Consider the following 17,375-nt stretch of genomic DNA (forward strand, 5'->3'; position numbering starts at 1 on the left):
CCCAACAAAAATATGACTTAAGTGTGAGACAAGTTAAACATGTCGTGTTATTATAAAATGAATAACTCATATGTTATACCTATTTTTTTTTTTTTCAAATTATGAGTAATCATCCTGATCTTTCACCTTAGTTCACTCTCACTATAATAAAAAATAAAACATAGTCACATCACTGTAGGGTTTTTTTTTTTTTCAAAAGTCTTTCTAGTGTTTAAAAGTGTTTTTAGTATCTCAAAATAAATTCTCTATTTCATATGGGTCATTTCTAATGAAATTAATTTGTTGACCATCATTTTATATTTGACTAAATATGAGTGTTAGTTACGTATATGTAACTAACATATCAGTAAACTATTTTTTTATTCATACATGTAATTAACATATAATAAAGGACGTCTTATTTTAAAGGATCTTATCTTGAAGTATTATTTTTAACTTCAATAGTTTCGAGGAGTTTTTTGAAAATGACATAAATTTTCATTAAAAGTTAAGACTTTATTTATCATAATCAAAGTTTATCTAATCTCTCCTCTACCAAATTCTCACGTAATTCCTTAGCTTTTTGATTTGTACATAGGGAAAAGTGATTTGGTTTCGTGACGTGCATGCATGCACAATCCACCTTTCTAACTCCTAAATTTCTAATCTATTTTTCTGCAATTTCCTTTGACGTGCATCGTTCAAACTCTATGTATCACAATTACCTTCTTTTATTTATTTTTCTTTTAGACTTTTAAAATTTCAAGAATATTCAAGGGTCAAATAAAAATGGATAGTGAAATAATTGTTGCCTATTCTGCAAAGACAAAATCAATTCGAGTAGTTACTCTCTCCCATAGCCTCCACAAGAAATATAATTCAAGACTACTTTTTCACGAAATATTATTACATGACTTAAAACTATGTAGTTTTCAGCACTAATTAATATTCATGTGCTATATAAATTTATGATTAAATTTTTGCAAATCCAAAATTACAATTAATTGTGTTACAAAAATCTCCTATCAATTAAAAATAAGACAGATTTATTATATATAAATATATATAAGTGATGCAAATCTTACATAACAAGTCGATTTTGTCATAAGAAGCTTATAACGAGATTTGTTATTTGTTGAACTTATCATGTTACTACTATCAGATTATTGATTAATGTATTAATGTTTAGTCTCAACTTGAGATCTATATATCTCGACATAAGGCTGTGTTAAAGATGTCACACATCGATTAGAGATCAGACATACTTATAATATATAACTGTTGGAAATCTAAATGTGACCACATTGAGTAAAAGTGATAAAGTTCAATACCATATAAGGATGAAGACTCATAAATTTATTATCTTAAAGTTTTAGGTTAAAGATGATGTCAATCCTTTATTTGTGGATTGAATTCATGTCTTATTGTCTTGTGTCTCCTCGACAATTCTTCTTCGAAAGACCTTTCAATAAATATATGTAAATTTCATCTTCTAAACCAGTTTTATAAGACTGAATTAAGCTTAAAAGTTTACTCCTTAATAATCTGCAAAAATTTATGAGAAACAATTATCTGCATGTAAATAAGTTGGCTAATATGAGTTTAGCATAGCTTTTGAGCTCAGCATGAGTCATTGAGTTTATCAGAATCAAAATTAAAATATGATTTTGATTCATCAAATGTGAAGTGGGGCAGAATTAAAGGTGGTCAAAGATATGAAGATGGCAACTGAGTTTGTAAAGGAATGATGATTTGCCCTATTTAAAAACTTCCCTTTTCTACTTTGTTAGGTACCATTGAACCTTCTTAGTCACATATTGTTAAAAACTGTGTTCATAACTGAGGTATCAGTCAAAGTTTTCTATAATCAATTCTCAAAGATTGTTCCGGAGACACCAATCTTCGTATGAGAGAGTCCTCTAACTACATTAAATTTAGCTTCTTTTTTTTTGAAAATTAATCTTAAACCAATTGTAAAATTCATCCACATTCACCAAAATTAAATACATAAGCTCCTCATATATAGAACCTAAAATAATGTCACCAACAAAAAGATACATATACATGTCATGAAAAATGGTTTAATGCCTTTAATTATTGTTATTCTCGATATAGATAGTGCTAGAAATATTTACAATAATTATTATTCATAATCTCATAATTACAAAATATCATATAATTTGAAACTTAAAAGAACAAATTAATTTATGATTGTCTAGTTTATACTTAAGAAGTTCTATCAAAATATACTCATAATTATAAAATATCTTATAATCTAAAATTAAGAGAACAAATCAATCTATAATTACCTAGTTTATTTTTAGAAAATCATATCAAAATATTTAAAGAGACAAAATTATTTCTCATTGCTAATAAATATTATTCATATATATGATATAATAATTCACAACTAGTCTAATCTATTACTAGTTTTACATTTCCTCTAAACTTAAATATAACTAAAATCTAACAAACTTTTATTCAAATCATATATAAATTTGGTAATATCATTTAGTTCTACGGGAAATTTGTCTTTTAGTATCTTACTCCAATTCAAATAAATAAGTCGCATAAAATATAATCTTAATTAAATAAAGAAGATTGGTGTTGTTATGTTTTTCATGATATAAATAAATTAAAATGAGAAAACTCAAATAATATTTTTAAATAAATTATGAAAATTTAAATTTAATAAATAACATTTTATAAAAATGAAAATACAAATGAAAGTTTCAATAATTAATCACCATAAACATCACGTAAAATTAAGATAAAAATATCAAAATTATAATGTGAAAATAAATGTTTATCCCTTTTAAAACATGAACAAAATTTAAAGTCATATATTTGTACATAAATAGTAAACATGAATATGACAACATGTGGGCACACCAAATTGGTTTCCACCGAATCAAAAAAGAAAAGTATAATAAAGAATTATGGTGTGTTGTTGCAATTGGTAGTTGTCAAGTTGTTCAATGCGACACAAAGATGAATCACTCACAGTTGTGTGAAAGTATGCATCATTTTCTTTCCAGTTGTTAATCCACATGCATTGTTTTCTTTCCAACTATACCACTTCAATTTGCATGTTGCTTGTTTTTTTTTTTTTTATAATGAGAGTTTTCTAGACGAAAAGATTGAAAAGATTCAAAAGCAATAATCATCAGTTATTTCTATATTCATATCATATATATATCATTTTCAATTCAAAACTGTTTTTGTGATTTTTTTTTTATTTACTCGTTTGTCTTTAAACATATAAAAAATTAATAAATACTAAACTTAAAAACTAAATATAATTAGTTAATATATTCATTAAATTAGATACTATTTTATAAATTAAAAATTATATATTAAAAATAACGTTTATTGTTAACAAATAATTATAGTTTATTTGTGAATTAAAGTTTAAATTACCCAGATTTTTATCTATAGGCCTTTTTTTTCAGTACTATAGAGTTTGGGCCTGGCCTTTTCGGAGGCCCAAGGCCAGCCCTTCAGTAGGACCCTATACCCCATTCAGTTGTCTCATTTTGGCTCTTGTCACCTTTTCAGAAGCAACCTTCCTCTCCATCCCACAACTCAAGCAGAAGTCCTCTGCTAGGGCACGGTGAATCTCCCTCTTCAAACTAGCTAAGTTCGTTTTGGCCTTCAAGTAAGTAAAATCTGGGAACTTTCTTGGTCCTTCCCTTTCTTCCGCTGTTGGGCACATGGGTTTGGTTGGGATCTAACTCCGTACCCTTGTTTGGTCCTGGTTTCCTGTTTGCAGCTCATTGTAGTAGTTTCTGAAGCTGTGGTATTCCGTGGCGGGAGCCCGTTGTGTTGCTAACGCTTAAAAAGGTAAGGGAAGCTAGATTCATCGGTCATAAATATTTCTTGGCTGTTTTTGGTCGTTTTTATGCTTATATGCGTGCCTAGTGTGCTTTTGTTGAATGAAATTGAGTTGCATGTGGACTTGGGCGATGATCTGAGCCATTCTCGCCGCTGTTGGTGTGCTGACAGTGGTGAGATCTGTTATTCTCGCCCAAGCGAGCTCGTCTCGCCTAGGCGAGAGTATCAGAACGCTCACTGCCACGAGAACTCGCCTAGGCGGCCCATTCCCGTTTTGAGCGACACATAGTCTCGCTCAGGCGAGAATGCCTCGCCTGAGCGAGAATTCGTGAAGTCTCCATGTCGCGCGTCTCGCCTGAGCGAGAGTCCGCTGTGTCAGTGAGGCCAGCGTCTCGCCTGAGCGAGTTCGCGAGAGTGTGCTATGTTTCCCTGGCTGTTTGAATGATTTGTTGCATGTACCGTTTAAATTATTCATTCTAAATATGATGTGCGTGAATATGCTTGGGTGCTTGGATTTTATGAACGAAATTGGCATGCTTGGTATGAGATTGATCATGGGTTTGTGGCTTCGCGATGTTTTAACATGAAATTTGGATGAATGACCAAAAAGAGGTGGAAATGGTATGAGAAACATGATTCTGTTGTGTGATAGGCGTAATTCCATGAGTCTCGTGGGGAGACCTCGTGGTGGCGTGTAGTGTATATATTGAGATAAGGATTCAAGTAAGGATCGCATCCCGAAACTCAAAAGGGTCAGTGAGTCTCAAGTAGAGCAAACTGACCCAAGTGGTGAGAGTAGCGGGAGGCCCTAGTCTTTGGCAGGATAATGGCCTTAGACGCTTAAAGGCTAACCTCGTGAGTGGTAAGGTGAAACCCATTGGCAATGGCTCTGCAGAGCAGTAGAGGCCACCACGAGTGCAAGCATCCAGTGAATCCGATCTTAGTATATGTATCCGGATAATTGAGTCATAGTGTCTTGCTTGTTTGCCATAACATGACTTATGTGTCTCTGTGTTGTATGCCTGGAAATGTTTATGCACTTATTCTTTTACACTATGATAAGTTTCATGTCACACTAGCTTACCCTTGCACTTGTATTGTTTCTGCTATGTTTTCTCTTTTGCGATGATCACCTTACTGGTGGGAGCAGATGGGAGGGATGTTCGAGATGGATCCGGGAGACGCAACGGTGCGGCTTAGACTTCCCTGTCTGGATGTCTTAGGAGCAGTTTCATGGCCATGAGGCCTTTTGTATTAGTTGCCTTAGTGGTAACCTTTTTGTAAAACTGTTGCACCCTTTTAAAATCTCCCTTTGCTTAGGACTATGTGGTATGCCTAAGTTTTCTTTTAAGTACTTCCGGATGACTGTAATAGTTACCTTCCCTACGTTTTATGTTCATCTGAGCGCTTCTCGTTATTATAACTGTGTGATATTTTATTTAGTAGTGTAATCTATTCAAATGGGATGTCACACTTTTATGGTATCAGAGCCTTCGTTCCTAAGTGTCTGTGGGTTATGTGTTTGCTTAGCTTTTGTTGTGCCCTCCTTGTCGTGTTTAGGTGAGATTCCAGTCTAACCCAATTTCTAATGGTGCTTTCTGTGTGTCCAGTGTTATGGCACCCCCGCGTATCGCTCCTCCTCAACCCCCTCAGGCGATGGACAAGATCTAGCTAGGACAATCGAGGCCATGGCTGCGGCTTTGACTCAGCAAAGCAATGATATGATGCAACAGCACGAGGCGGCGATGCAGCGCCAGGAAGCCTCTCTTGAGCAGCAGAACTTCATGATGCAGCAGATGGAAGCTGCTAGGCAGGCTGCAGAGGATGCTCAGAGGCAGCATGTGGATGCTCTCCGTCAGTTAGGGGAGAATGCTGTTGGTGCTCAAATGTATGGTCCCCATCCCCAACCTCCACCCCCTGAATGGAGTTTGGAAGACTTCTTGAAGCACCAACCTGCCAAGTTTGACGACAAGAAGAGTCCCGATCAGGCGGACCAATGGATGAAGGACATGGAGCGTATCTTTGACGCCAAGAGGTGCCCGGATGAGAGCAGGCTTGCTTTCACTGTCTACATGCTCACTGGAGAGGCTGAGCATTGGTGGGCCAGCATGAAGCTGGTGATGGAAGAGAGGCATGAGGATATCACATGGAGAGCCTTCAAGAGGAGGTTGTTGTCGAAGTATTTCCCTGATAGCGTGAGGTACGCTAAGGAGGTAGAATTTCTCCAGCTGACGCAGGAGAACAGGTCAGTGGCCGAGTATGCCGAGCAGTTCAAGCATCTGGGGCGTTTCTATACCATGCCGCTCGATGAGGAGTGGCGTTGCAGGAAATTTGAGAACGGTCTCAGAGGAGACATATGCTTGATGGTAGCTCCACTGTCCATCAAGAACTTTGCGGCCTTGGTGGAAAAGGCCAGAGTCATGGAGCGAATGAAGGTAGAGGTGGAAGCTCAGCAGCAGCCACAGCAGAGAGTTAGTGGACCATCTGGGTCCAGGCCGAGGATTGAAGAGAAGAGGAAGCCGTATGCAAGACCCCATCCACAGCCGCAGGGATCTGGAGGTTTTTCTTTCCCGCCCAGCAGGATACAGCGTTATCATTGCGGAGGGCCGCATGCGAAGAATTTCTGCCCTCAGCTACCAGGTTTCCGCAGATGCAACCTTTGTGGCAGGGGAGGCCACTTCGGCAGGGATTGTCCTTCTAGGAGGGGGGCAGTAGCACGACCTTCACCACACACTCCGAGTCAGAGTTCAGGTCAGACTCAGCAAAGAGGAGGAGGCAGCAGGCCTCAGGCTACAGGCAGAGTTTTTGCTATGACTGGGTCAGAGGCAGCAGGTTCAGGTAACCTTGTTATTGGTTGTTGTGTGATATCTGGCAAGTCATGTTGCGTGCTTTTTGATTCTGGAGCGACACACTCATTTGTGTCAGAGTCTTGTGTGCGGGAGTTGGGTCTGCCGGTGTGTGAGCTACCGTTTGACCTCATGGTATCTACCCCGGCATCTGGGTTGGTTAGGACTTCCTCTGTGTGTGCTAGATGTCCAGTTGAGGTAGATGGGCGCGTATACAAAGTCAATCTTATATGCCTCCCTCTGCAAGGGCTTGATGTGATCTTGGGAATGGATTGGCTCTCTGCCAATCATGTTCTCATAGACTGTCGGGAGAAGAAGTTGTTGTTCTCAGACTCAGAGGAGCCTGAGTTGTTGTCTTCTCATGGGGTTATGAAGGAAATCCAGGGCGGCGCACAGTGCTTTATGGTTTTTGCTAGGATGGAGGTTGAGAAGGAAGAAAGGATAACAGTGATACCAGTGGTCAGAGAGTTTGAGGATGTGTTCCCCGAAGAGGTACCAGGTTTGCCCCCGAGGAGAGAAGTTGAATTCTCTATAGACTTGGTACCGGGAGCCGGCCCTGTGTCGATAGCTCCCTACCGCATGGCCCCAGCGGAGTTGGTGGAGTTAAAGAAACAGATAGAGGGATTTCTAGAGAAACAGTTTATACGGCCAAGTGCTTCGCCGTGGGGAGCGCCTGTCTTGTTGGTAAAGAAGAAGGATGGTGGCTCAAGGCTGTGTGTGGATTATAGGCAGCTGAACAAGCTGACTATCAAAAACAAGTACCCCTTACCGAGAATAAATGATTTGATGGATCAGCTGCATGGGGCGTCAGTGTTCTCCAAGATTGATCTCCGGTCAGGTTATCATCAGATTCTGGTGAAGGCAGAAAATGTTGAGAAGACTGCTTTCAGATCCAGATACGGGCATTATGAGTATGTTGTCATGCCATTCGGTGTGACTAATGCTCCAGCCTTGTTCATGGACTACATGAACCGGATCTTCCGTCCGTTTCTAGATAAGTTTGTCGTGGTCTTCATAGACGACATTCTCATATACTCCAGGACGCATGAGGAACATGCCGAGCATCTGAGGATAGTGCTTGGTATCTTGAGGGAGAAGCAACTGTTTGCCAAGTTGTCAAAGTGTAACTTCTGGATGAGAGAGGTGCAGTTCTTGGGGCACGTGATATCAACTCAGGGTATAGCTGTGGATCCAGCTAAGGTAGAGGTCGTGATACAGTGAGAATGTCCCAAATCTGTGATGGAGATTCGGAGCTTCGTGGGTTTAGCTGGCTACTATAGGAGATTTATAGAGGGGTTCTCCAAGATAGTGGCACCCTTGACACAGCTAACCAGGAAAGATCAACCGTTTGCATGGACTGATAGATGTGAAGAGAGCTTCAGAGAGCTCAAGCAGAGGCTGACGAGTGCTCCAGTGTTGGTAATCCCAGATGTGAGTAAACCCTTTGAGGTTTACTGTGATGCCTCTCATCAGGGCCTTGGGTGTGTCTTGATGCAAGAGAGGAAGGTGGTGACCTATGCTTCGAGGCAGTTGAAGGCTCATGAGAAGAACTACCCCACTCATGACCTAGAGTTAGCAGCGGTGGTTTTTGCTTTGAAGATATGGAGGCACTACTTGTATGGTGCACAGTTCCGTGTGTTTAGTGACCACAAGAGCTTGAAGTATCTCTTCGACCAAAAAGAGCTGAATATGAGGCAGAGGCGGTGGATAGAGTTTTTAAAGGACTACGACTTCGAGCTTCTCTATCATCCAGGGAAAGCGAATGTGGTGGCAGACGCATTGAGTAGGAAGACAGTGCATGTGGCGCACTTGATGATAAAAGAGATGGAGTTGCTAGAGAGCTTCAGAGACTTGAAGCTACAGTTTGAGTTGGAGCCGGAATTCATCAGGTGTAGCACCTTGGTCATATCTAGTGACTTCTTGGGCTTAATCAGGGAGAGGCAAGCAAAGGATGTTAGTCTACAGAAGGTGAAAGAACTACTGGGGACGGATCAAGCCAAGGAGTTTGCCTTGGGCAGTGATGGTGTGTTGAGGTTTAGAGGGAGGGTTTGTGTACCAGAGGATGTCGAGTTGAGGAAGTTGATCCTTGAGGAAGGACACAAGAGTCGTCTTAGTCTGCACCCTGGCATGACTAAGATGTACCAAGACCTCAAGGAGAACTTTTGGTGGCAGGGCATGAAAAAGGAGGTTGCACAGTTTGTATCGGCCTGTTTGACTTGTCAAAAGGCGAAGGTGGAGCATCAGAAACCCGGTGGGACGCTTCAACCCTTGGATATTCCGGTGTGGAAGTGGGATAGCATAGCCATGGATTTTGTTACCCACTTGCCTCGCACCGTGAGAGGACATGATGCTATATGGGTAGTGGTGGATCGTTTGACGAAGAGTGCTCACTTTTTGGCGGTGAATCTCAGAATGTCTATGGCCAAGTTGGCCCAGCTCTACATCCGAGAGATAGTGAGACTTCATGGAGTGCCTAGTGGTATAGTGTCGGAAAGAGACCCCCGGTTCACTTCCAGGTTCTGGCAGACACTGCAGGAGGCTATGGGTAGCAGGTTGAGGATGAGTTCTGCTTATCATCCTCAGACGGATGGCCAGTCAAAGAGAGTGATTCAGTCCTTGGAGGAGTTGTTGAGGACGTGTATCTTGGACCACCTTGGAAGTTGGGATGAGGTGTTACCGCTGGTGGAGTTCACTTACAACAATAGTTACCAAGCGAGTATCGGGATGGCGCCTTATGAGGCTTTGTATGGGAGGAGGTGTAGGACTCCTCTATGTTGGTACCAGGACGGTGAGTCAGTTTTGGTTGGACCAGAGTTGTTGCAACAAACCATAGAGAAGGTGCAGTTGGTGAAGGATAGATTGCAAGCATCTCAGAGTCGGCAGAAGGCATATGCAGACCGAAGAAGAAGGCCCCTAGAGTTTGAGGCTGGGGAGCATGTGTTCTTGAGGGTGACTCGAACCACTGGTGTGGGAAGGGCTATCCGCTCGAGGAAGCTGTCTCCTAAGTTTTTGGGTCCGTATCAGATCTTGAGGAGGATAGGGCCCGTGGCTTATGAGGTTGCATTGCCACCCCAGTTGGCTAATCTACACCCAGTCTTTCATGTTTCACAGCTACGGAAGTATGTTTTTGATCCATCACATGTGTTGGAGGCGGATGATGTGGAAGTCAGGGAGAATCTCCAGGTAGTGGTACAACCTGTGGCTATAGAGGACCGCCAAGTGAAGGAGCGGAAGGGGAGAGCCATCAGTCTTGTTAAGGTCATATGGGACCGGAGGACGGGTGACTCTACTTGGGAGCTTGAGGAGGACATGAGGAGTTCATACCCACATCTGTTCTGGTAAGTCTAATTTTTCGAGGACGAAAAATTTTTGTTGTTGGGGAGATATTGTAAGCCTTTTTTTTCAGTACTATAGAGTTTGGGCCTGGCCTTTTCGGAGGCCCAAGGCCAGCCCTTCAGTAGGACCCTATACCCCATTCAGTTGTCTCATTTTGGCTCTTGTCACCTTTTCAGAAGCAACCTTCCTCTCCATCCCACAACTCAAGCAGAAGTCCTCTGCTAGGGCACGGTGAATCTCCCTCTTCAAACTAGCTAAGTTCGTTTTGGCCTTCAAGTAAGTAAAATCTGGGAACTTTCTTGGTCCTTCCCTTTCTTCCGCTGTTGGGCACATGGGTTTGGTTGGGATCTAACTCCGTACCCTTGTTTGGTCCTGGTTTCCTGTTTGCAGCTCATTGTAGTAGTTTCTGAAGCTGTGGTATTCCGTGGCGGGAGCCCGTTGTGTTGCTAACGCTTAAAAAGGTAAGGGAAGCTAGATTCATCGGTCATAAATATTTCTTGGCTGTTTTTGGTCGTTTTTATGCTTATATGCGTGCCTAGTGTGCTTTTGTTGAATGAAATTGAGTTGCATGTGGACTTGGGCGATGATCTGAGCCATTCTCGCCGCTGCTGGTGTGCTGACAGTGGTGAGATCTGTTATTCTCGCCCAAGCGAGCTCGTCTCGCCTAGGCGAGAGTATCAGAACGCTCACTGCCACGAGAACTCGCCTAGGCGGCCCATTCCCGTTTTGAGCGACACATAGTCTCGCTCAGGCGAGAATGCCTCGCCTGAGCGAGAATTCGTGAAGTCTCCATGTCGCGCGTCTCACCTGAGCGAGAGTCCGCTGTGTCAGTGAGGCCAGCGTCTCGCCTGAGCGAGTTCGCGAGAGTGTGCTATGTTTCCCTGGCTGTTTGAATGATTTGTTGCATGTACCGTTTAAATTATTCTTTCTAAATATGATGTGCGTGAATATGCTTGGGTGCTTGGATTTTATGAACGAAATTGGCATGCTTGGTATGAGATTGATCATGGGTTTGTGGCTTCGCGATGTTTTAACATGAAATTTGGATGAATGACCAAAAAGAGGTGGAAATGGTATGAGAAACATGATTCTGTTGTGTGATAGGCGTAATTCCATGAGTCTCGTGGGGAGACCTCGTGGTGGCGTGTAGTGTATATATTGAGATAAGGATTCAAGTAAGGATCGCATCCCGAAACTCAAAAGGGTCAGTGAGTCTCAAGTAGAGCAAACTGACCCAAGTGGTGAGAGTAGCGGGAGGCCCTAGTCTTTGGCAGGATAATGGCCTTAGACGCTTAAAGGCTAACCTCGTGAGTGGTAAGGTGAAACCCATTGGCAATGGCTCTGCAGAGCAGTAGAGGCCACCACGAGTGCAAGCATCCAGTGAATCCGATCTTAGTATATGTATCCGGATAATTGAGTCATAGTGTCTTGCTTGTTTGCCATAACATGACTTATGTGTCTCTGTGTTGTATGCCTGGGAATGTTTATGCACTTATTCTTTTACACTATGATAAGTTTCATGTCACACTAGCTTACCCTTGCACTTGTATTGTTTCTGCTATGTTTTCTCTTTTGCGATGATCACCTTACTGGTGGGAGCAGATGGGAGGGATGTTCGAGATGGATCCGGGAGACGCAGCGGTGCGGCTTAGACTTCCCTGTCTGGATGTCTTAGGAGCAGTTTCATGGCCATGAGGCCTTTTGTATTAGTTGCCTTAGTGGTAACCTTTTTGCAAAACTGTTGCACCCTTTTAAAATCTCCCTTTGCTTAGGACTATGTGGTATGCCTAAGTTTTCTTTTAAGTACTTCCGGATGACTGTAATAGTTACCTTCCTTACGTTTTATGTTCATCTGAGCGCTTCTCGTTATTATAACTGTGTGATATTTTATTTAGTAGTGTAATCTATTCAAATGGGTTGTCACATTATCTATCATGAAATTAGTTTTTAAATTAATTTATAGTTTATAATCAATAATAATCGAATAAAATATTGATAATTAGTATTAAATTTTAATTTTAATTTTAATTTTAATTTACAAATTGATTATAAAATTTTATTAATAATTAAAATTATTTTAAATATCAATAATTTTTTAGTTTATAAAATCGTGTTTAATTTAATTAATTATTTTGGTCTATACATTTAATTTTTATTTTAATAATTTTTCTAGTACATATTTATATTCTTATATTTTTCTTTGGTGGAACTGCAGTAATTCAAAACTATAATATACTTCTATACAACTTTTCTCTTACTTAAAAGAGATGAAATTGTCAAATAATATAACCTCATTGTTCTAAAATGTTGGTTTTAATTTAAGAAAATAACATTTTTTATATGTAATATTATTTTCTTTTATTCCAAAGTTGTATTTGTATAAGTTACAAGGATTATGTTTGCCGAAGATAGAAGTGATATATTTATTTTAGAGATAGAATCTTTTTAATGTAAAGTTTTTTTTCCTAGGTTACATATTTATTATCGTTCTTGAGTAAAAACTAAAAAATGAACTATGATCACCATTGAGATATTAAAGTATAAGAAAAAAATGAGTTGTAAAAATAAGATGTATTATGAAAAAGATTATGTGTCAGGTCTTCTCTTGCAACAATGACATCCTTTTCCTGTAAGAAAAGATGGAAGAAATAATAAAATAATATCAAAACAACGTCACAGATAAAAATTATATCAAACAATTAAAGAAGGTATTCAAAGAATGATTGATCCTCTACAAGTAAGTTATAAAAATTCACATATACAAATAAGTTAAATATTAAATGTATGCTCTTATGTTCTTCTCTACCTAAACTTTTAGGTTAAATTATACTTTTAGTCCCAATTTTCGTAGCAAAATTTGAATTTGGTCCCTCAATTATTTTTTATCTCAATCTGGTCCCTATTTTGGAAAATTTGACCCAATCAAGTCCTTTCCGTTAGTGGTAGAGTAACGGTGTTAAATGGGGTGCCACGTGTCAACTTCTGGATTTTTTGAATTTTTTTTATTTTTTTTTTTGAAATTTTTTTGAATTTTTTTTTTTTTATTAATTTTTTTAAATTTTTTTAAAAAATTAAAATTTTGCCACGTGTCAAGCGGACATCGTGCCACGTGGCAGTGACAATACCACGTGGCAGTATTTGGGAGTTGTCATTTTCTCATTCTCAATTTGGTCCCTGTATTTTATTTTTTGTCTCAATTTAGTCCCAATTTTTGTAAAAATTGCGCAATTTTGTCTCTCTCCAAATTGAAACCAAATTTAATTTCTATATAAATATGCAAAGATATTTCTATCAAAATTGATGTTTCAAGTAAATATTTTTAACAAGATTAAGTTTATTTTAATTTATATTTTACGTTAAACTTTATTTAAAATTGTTTTAAAGTTGTTAATAGAAAATAATATTAATAAAAAAATTCATAAATTATATTGATATTTTATTACATTATACTTTAATATTGTTTTTTATTTGAATTTATATTTTAAATAATTGCATATTTTTAAAATGTGTAAAATTCAATAATTTCTATACAAATATTTTAGTTAGTATAAAAATAAAAATTATATAATTTAAGAAAAATTAACTAGTTTATGTAACAATAAAAAACAGATAAATTTAAAATTTGAAAACAATTTTAAGTAAAATTTAATGTGAAACAAATTTAAAGAAACTTGGTTTTATTGAAAATATATAATAAAAATATCAATTTGAATAAAAAAATCAAATTTAATAAAAATATTTGTAGGGGGACGAAAAAACATTTTATAATTTTTGTTTCAATTTGGAGGGGGACGAAATTGCACAATTTTTACAAAAATTGGGACTAAATTGAGACAAAAGATAAAATACAGGGACCAAATTGAGAATGAGAAAATGACACCTCCCAAATAGTGACACGTGGCACTGTCACTGCCACGTGGCACGATGTCAGCTTGACACGTGGCAAAATTTTAATTTTTTTAAAAATTTTTAAAAAATTAATAAAAAATAAAAAAAAATTCAAAAAAAAAAATCAAAAAAAAATAAAAAATTCAAAAAATCCAGAAGCTGACACGTGGCACCCCATTTAACACCGTTACTCCACCACTAACGAAAAGGACTTGATTGAGTCAAATTTCCCAAAATAGGGACCAGATTGAGATAAAAAATAATTGAGGGACCAAATTCAAATTTTGCTACGAAAATAGGGACTAAAAGTATAATTTAACCAAACTTTTAATACATATATACTTTTATTAATGATTTTCGTGCTTAATACTACAACATTACTATATTATTTTAAGATCTCTCACTTCATATCTATGAAACTATACACCAACTAAGGAAGGATCAAAGTATAAATATATTTCATATGATATAAATATCACATATATTATACAAATATATTCCTCCTATCACCAATAATAACAATACAACCTAATCATAGTGTCCATATGTCTCATTTTTAGATAAGAAATAATTTTATTGTAATTTTCTCTCATTGAATGTTAACCGATCGTTTAAACATCATTTCAATGCTAATATTACATGTTCTATAACATCAATGACAGCAAACATATTGCATGCTCTCAAATTTCAAATATCATGCACCACACATCACACTCAAAATTTGAGCAACATCTTCTTACTTTAATTGTCATTCTAATATCACACACACTCTAGTCTCAAATAAGGGTGGCAAAATTTGATTTGATTCACTCGGATTGGTTTACGATGATTTGAGTTAAAAAAACGATCTGTTCAATCTGATTCACTTTCTGGTGAATCAGAATCTTTGCAATCCAATCTAACCCATCACGGTAGGTGGATCAGTGAATTGGTTCACTTATGAAAATTATTTTTTTACAATTTCTTTTATATATTTATTTTATTATAATTAGAGTGAATTGACTTATTTATTTTTTATAATAATGTAATCAAAATGTTCACATAATTTTCGAAATATTATCATAAAGATACTAGTTAAAGATTAGAGTATCAACGTATATGAACAAATCAATTAAACATTCAAACCATCCATTTAAATATTATTGAACAACATTCTAGCATTAAAAATATAAAATTATGAACTTATATAATTAGGAATAGTACAAATTTATAATAATTTTTTTAAATGTAAAAAATGTTGATGAGTTAAGTGGATTAACCCAACTTCAATCCGACTAAAACCCATTTAACATGTTCGATAAGTAGAGCTATCAAAATGGGTTGGAACCCGCGAGCCAACCGGCTCACCAAGGGTTCGGGCCGGGCTGGATTGAAATCTTTTTACAAATTTCAATACGGGTTGATTTTTGACCCGGCTCATCCGGGTTGAACCTGTGGTGAGCCGGGTTGGCTCACCAACCCGCAGATAAAAGGATCACACAAGTGTTTTTATTTATTTTTATTAAGTTGAGTTTTACATTTGCGTCATGTTAAGTTGTTTTTTCATCCAACACATAAATAATTTTTATATTTTTTATTTTGGTTAGTATTTGGATTGTATTAAAGTTTATTTAAATTTTAATTAGAATTACAATTTAATTTTGACTGAAAAAAATAAAACTTTTTTAATTAAGTGAACTCGTGAGTCAACCCGTTTAACCCGCCAACCCGTAGTGGACCGAACTGGATTCGAATTTTTTTGGCTAACTAAAAAGTGAGCCGAATTGAATTGGCTTACTAAATTATCAACCCGTAGTGAGTCGAATCAAATCATAGGTTAACCTTTGACGGCTGTAGCTATATCATAAGTGAGTCGAATTATAAACATATTTTAACTTCCCTAATCTCAAACTATAAATAAACTTACATGATATCCTCTTGATGAAAGTATTTAACAACCATATTATAAAAATATAATAATATAAAAACACGTTCAAGTAACACCTAGAAACCTCCCACGAATTCAAAGTCAAATAAACACAAACGAAAACACCAATTTGTTGTCCATCAACTCAAAACCTAAAAGAGATACCAAACAGTAATGGTCCTATCTAGTTGCAACCACATTCAACGAATCAAACATTACTCCTGCTACTTCTCGATCACTCCTTCCATCAAACGTTAATGCCGGTAACAACTCCACCCAACGACGACTCACAACCATTCTCATCGGCGGCGGCGTTAGGCTGCGGCGGCGCCGCCACTCCAACGGAGAAATTAACGATCCCGTTTTCTCTCCCATCCCAGTCCCTCAACCTGTAGCACAACTTCAAACTATTGCCGGGCACCGACCTTCCGAGAAAATCTGAAAGCGCGATTCTTGCGACGCCGATGTCTCTCTCTCCGGCTCCCGTCCTGAACTTCACTTCAATGGTGAGGCACCTGGCGTGCGGCCCCACCTCCAAGGAGAACGTCTCCTCCCATGACAGCTCGCCGTTGGTCTCCGTGGCCGTCGCCGTCGTGTGGCTGGCAATGGAGTCGGCGCGAACCACCGCGAAGACGTTGGTGTTAGCCGGTTTTCCCCTGACGTGTAGACCTTCCGCCGAGAGAAGCGTGAGCTGGAGAGTTGTTGATTTGGTGGCCATGAGATCAAAGTGGTTTCGTTTGTTTTGGATAATGTGAGAAATTAAGAGAAAAGTTTTTTTTTTTCTATGGTCTTTTTTTTTTTATCTAATTTGAAACTGCGGACCGTTGCGCCGCATTTGCTCCTTGTTTAAGGGTATATATATATAGGCTTTTATATGGGTTCTTTTGTAAAATATGATTCTTTTGAATTCTTAATCGTAAAATAGGATAACTTGAATTTCTTTTTATAGAATATGTGCACTTGTCGGGACTTATAACGACCTTTAGACCGAAATTATTAAGAGTTTGGTTGATTCTTCGTTTGTCGCAAGAAGTGAACTCGTCAGGACCTTATCGATTTTTGTATATCAGAAAATTAAAATTGTTAGAAGTTAAGACTACTTCAGTTTTGTATTTTTTTTCAATATAAAAATCAATAAAAGTTTTGACAATTTCATTTTTTTAGAAAAATAAATAAAATTGGTCATACTCATGACTTCCGTCTGAAAGTTATCATGAATCCTAACGATTTTACCTTATTTTTTGTGTCCGTATCTTTTACCATTCTTTAAAAGTGTTTTTATTGATAGAAAAATAATACTATATCAACTAAATTTTTGACCATTTTTTTATAGTTTGAGATAATATCTTTTAAGTAAAATTTATAATATTATTTTTCTTATTTATTATATTTTACATAATTTCATTTTAAATGTCATTTAATTTCATTATTATTTTTTAATTATTATTTGTTATATATAAGTATCTAATTGTAGTTTGATAGCATTAAATTGTTATACTAACTGGTTCTAAAAATAAATATTATCAAATTATGAACGTAGTGAAACAAAATAAAATAAAAAATGTCGGCACAATATTTGTTTTCAA

General features: G+C 37.4%; 2 protein-coding genes across 2 annotated transcripts; one reads left to right on the forward strand and one right to left on the reverse strand.

Annotated features, from left to right (window-relative positions):
* The first annotated feature begins 5,501 nt into the window (after positions 1-5,501).
* Positions 5,502-7,880, forward strand: LOC114165564. Its single transcript, XM_028050153.1, has 3 exons — positions 5,502-6,651; positions 6,991-7,612; positions 7,700-7,880. The coding sequence occupies exons 1-3, from the start codon at positions 5,502-5,504 to the stop codon at positions 7,878-7,880; spliced, it is 1,953 nt and encodes a 650-aa protein (XP_027905954.1).
* A 7,920-nt stretch (positions 7,881-15,800) lies between these two features.
* LOC114166397 (BON1-associated protein 1-like) lies at positions 15,801-16,635 on the reverse strand. The gene has a single exon (XM_028051124.1). The coding sequence runs from the start codon at positions 16,505-16,507 to the stop codon at positions 16,037-16,039; it is 471 nt and encodes a 156-aa protein (XP_027906925.1). The 5' UTR covers positions 16,508-16,635; the 3' UTR covers positions 15,801-16,036.
* Between the last annotated feature and the right edge of the window lie 740 nt (positions 16,636-17,375).

The sequence above is a fragment of the Vigna unguiculata genome, chromosome 10, assembly GCF_004118075.2.
Source record: "Vigna unguiculata cultivar IT97K-499-35 chromosome 10, ASM411807v1, whole genome shotgun sequence".
Lineage (NCBI taxonomy): Eukaryota > Viridiplantae > Streptophyta > Magnoliopsida > Fabales > Fabaceae > Vigna > Vigna unguiculata.

Excerpts from the sequence above, each read along its gene's own strand:
- LOC114165564 (XM_028050153.1), top strand. The coding sequence starts at position 5,502 with ATGGCTGCGGCTTTGACTCAGCAAAGCAATGATATGATGCAACAGCAC. Across the intron at positions 6,652-6,990 it reads GTCAGAGGCAGCAGGTTCAG|ACTCAGAGGAGCCTGAGTTG; the intron begins GTAACCTTGTTA and ends TGTTGTTCTCAG. Across the intron at positions 7,613-7,699 it reads GTGACTAATGCTCCAGCCTT|GACGCATGAGGAACATGCCG; the intron begins GTTCATGGACTA and ends CATATACTCCAG.
- LOC114166397 (XM_028051124.1), bottom strand. The coding sequence starts at position 16,507 with ATGGCCACCAAATCAACAACTCTCCAGCTCACGCTTCTCTCGGCGGAA.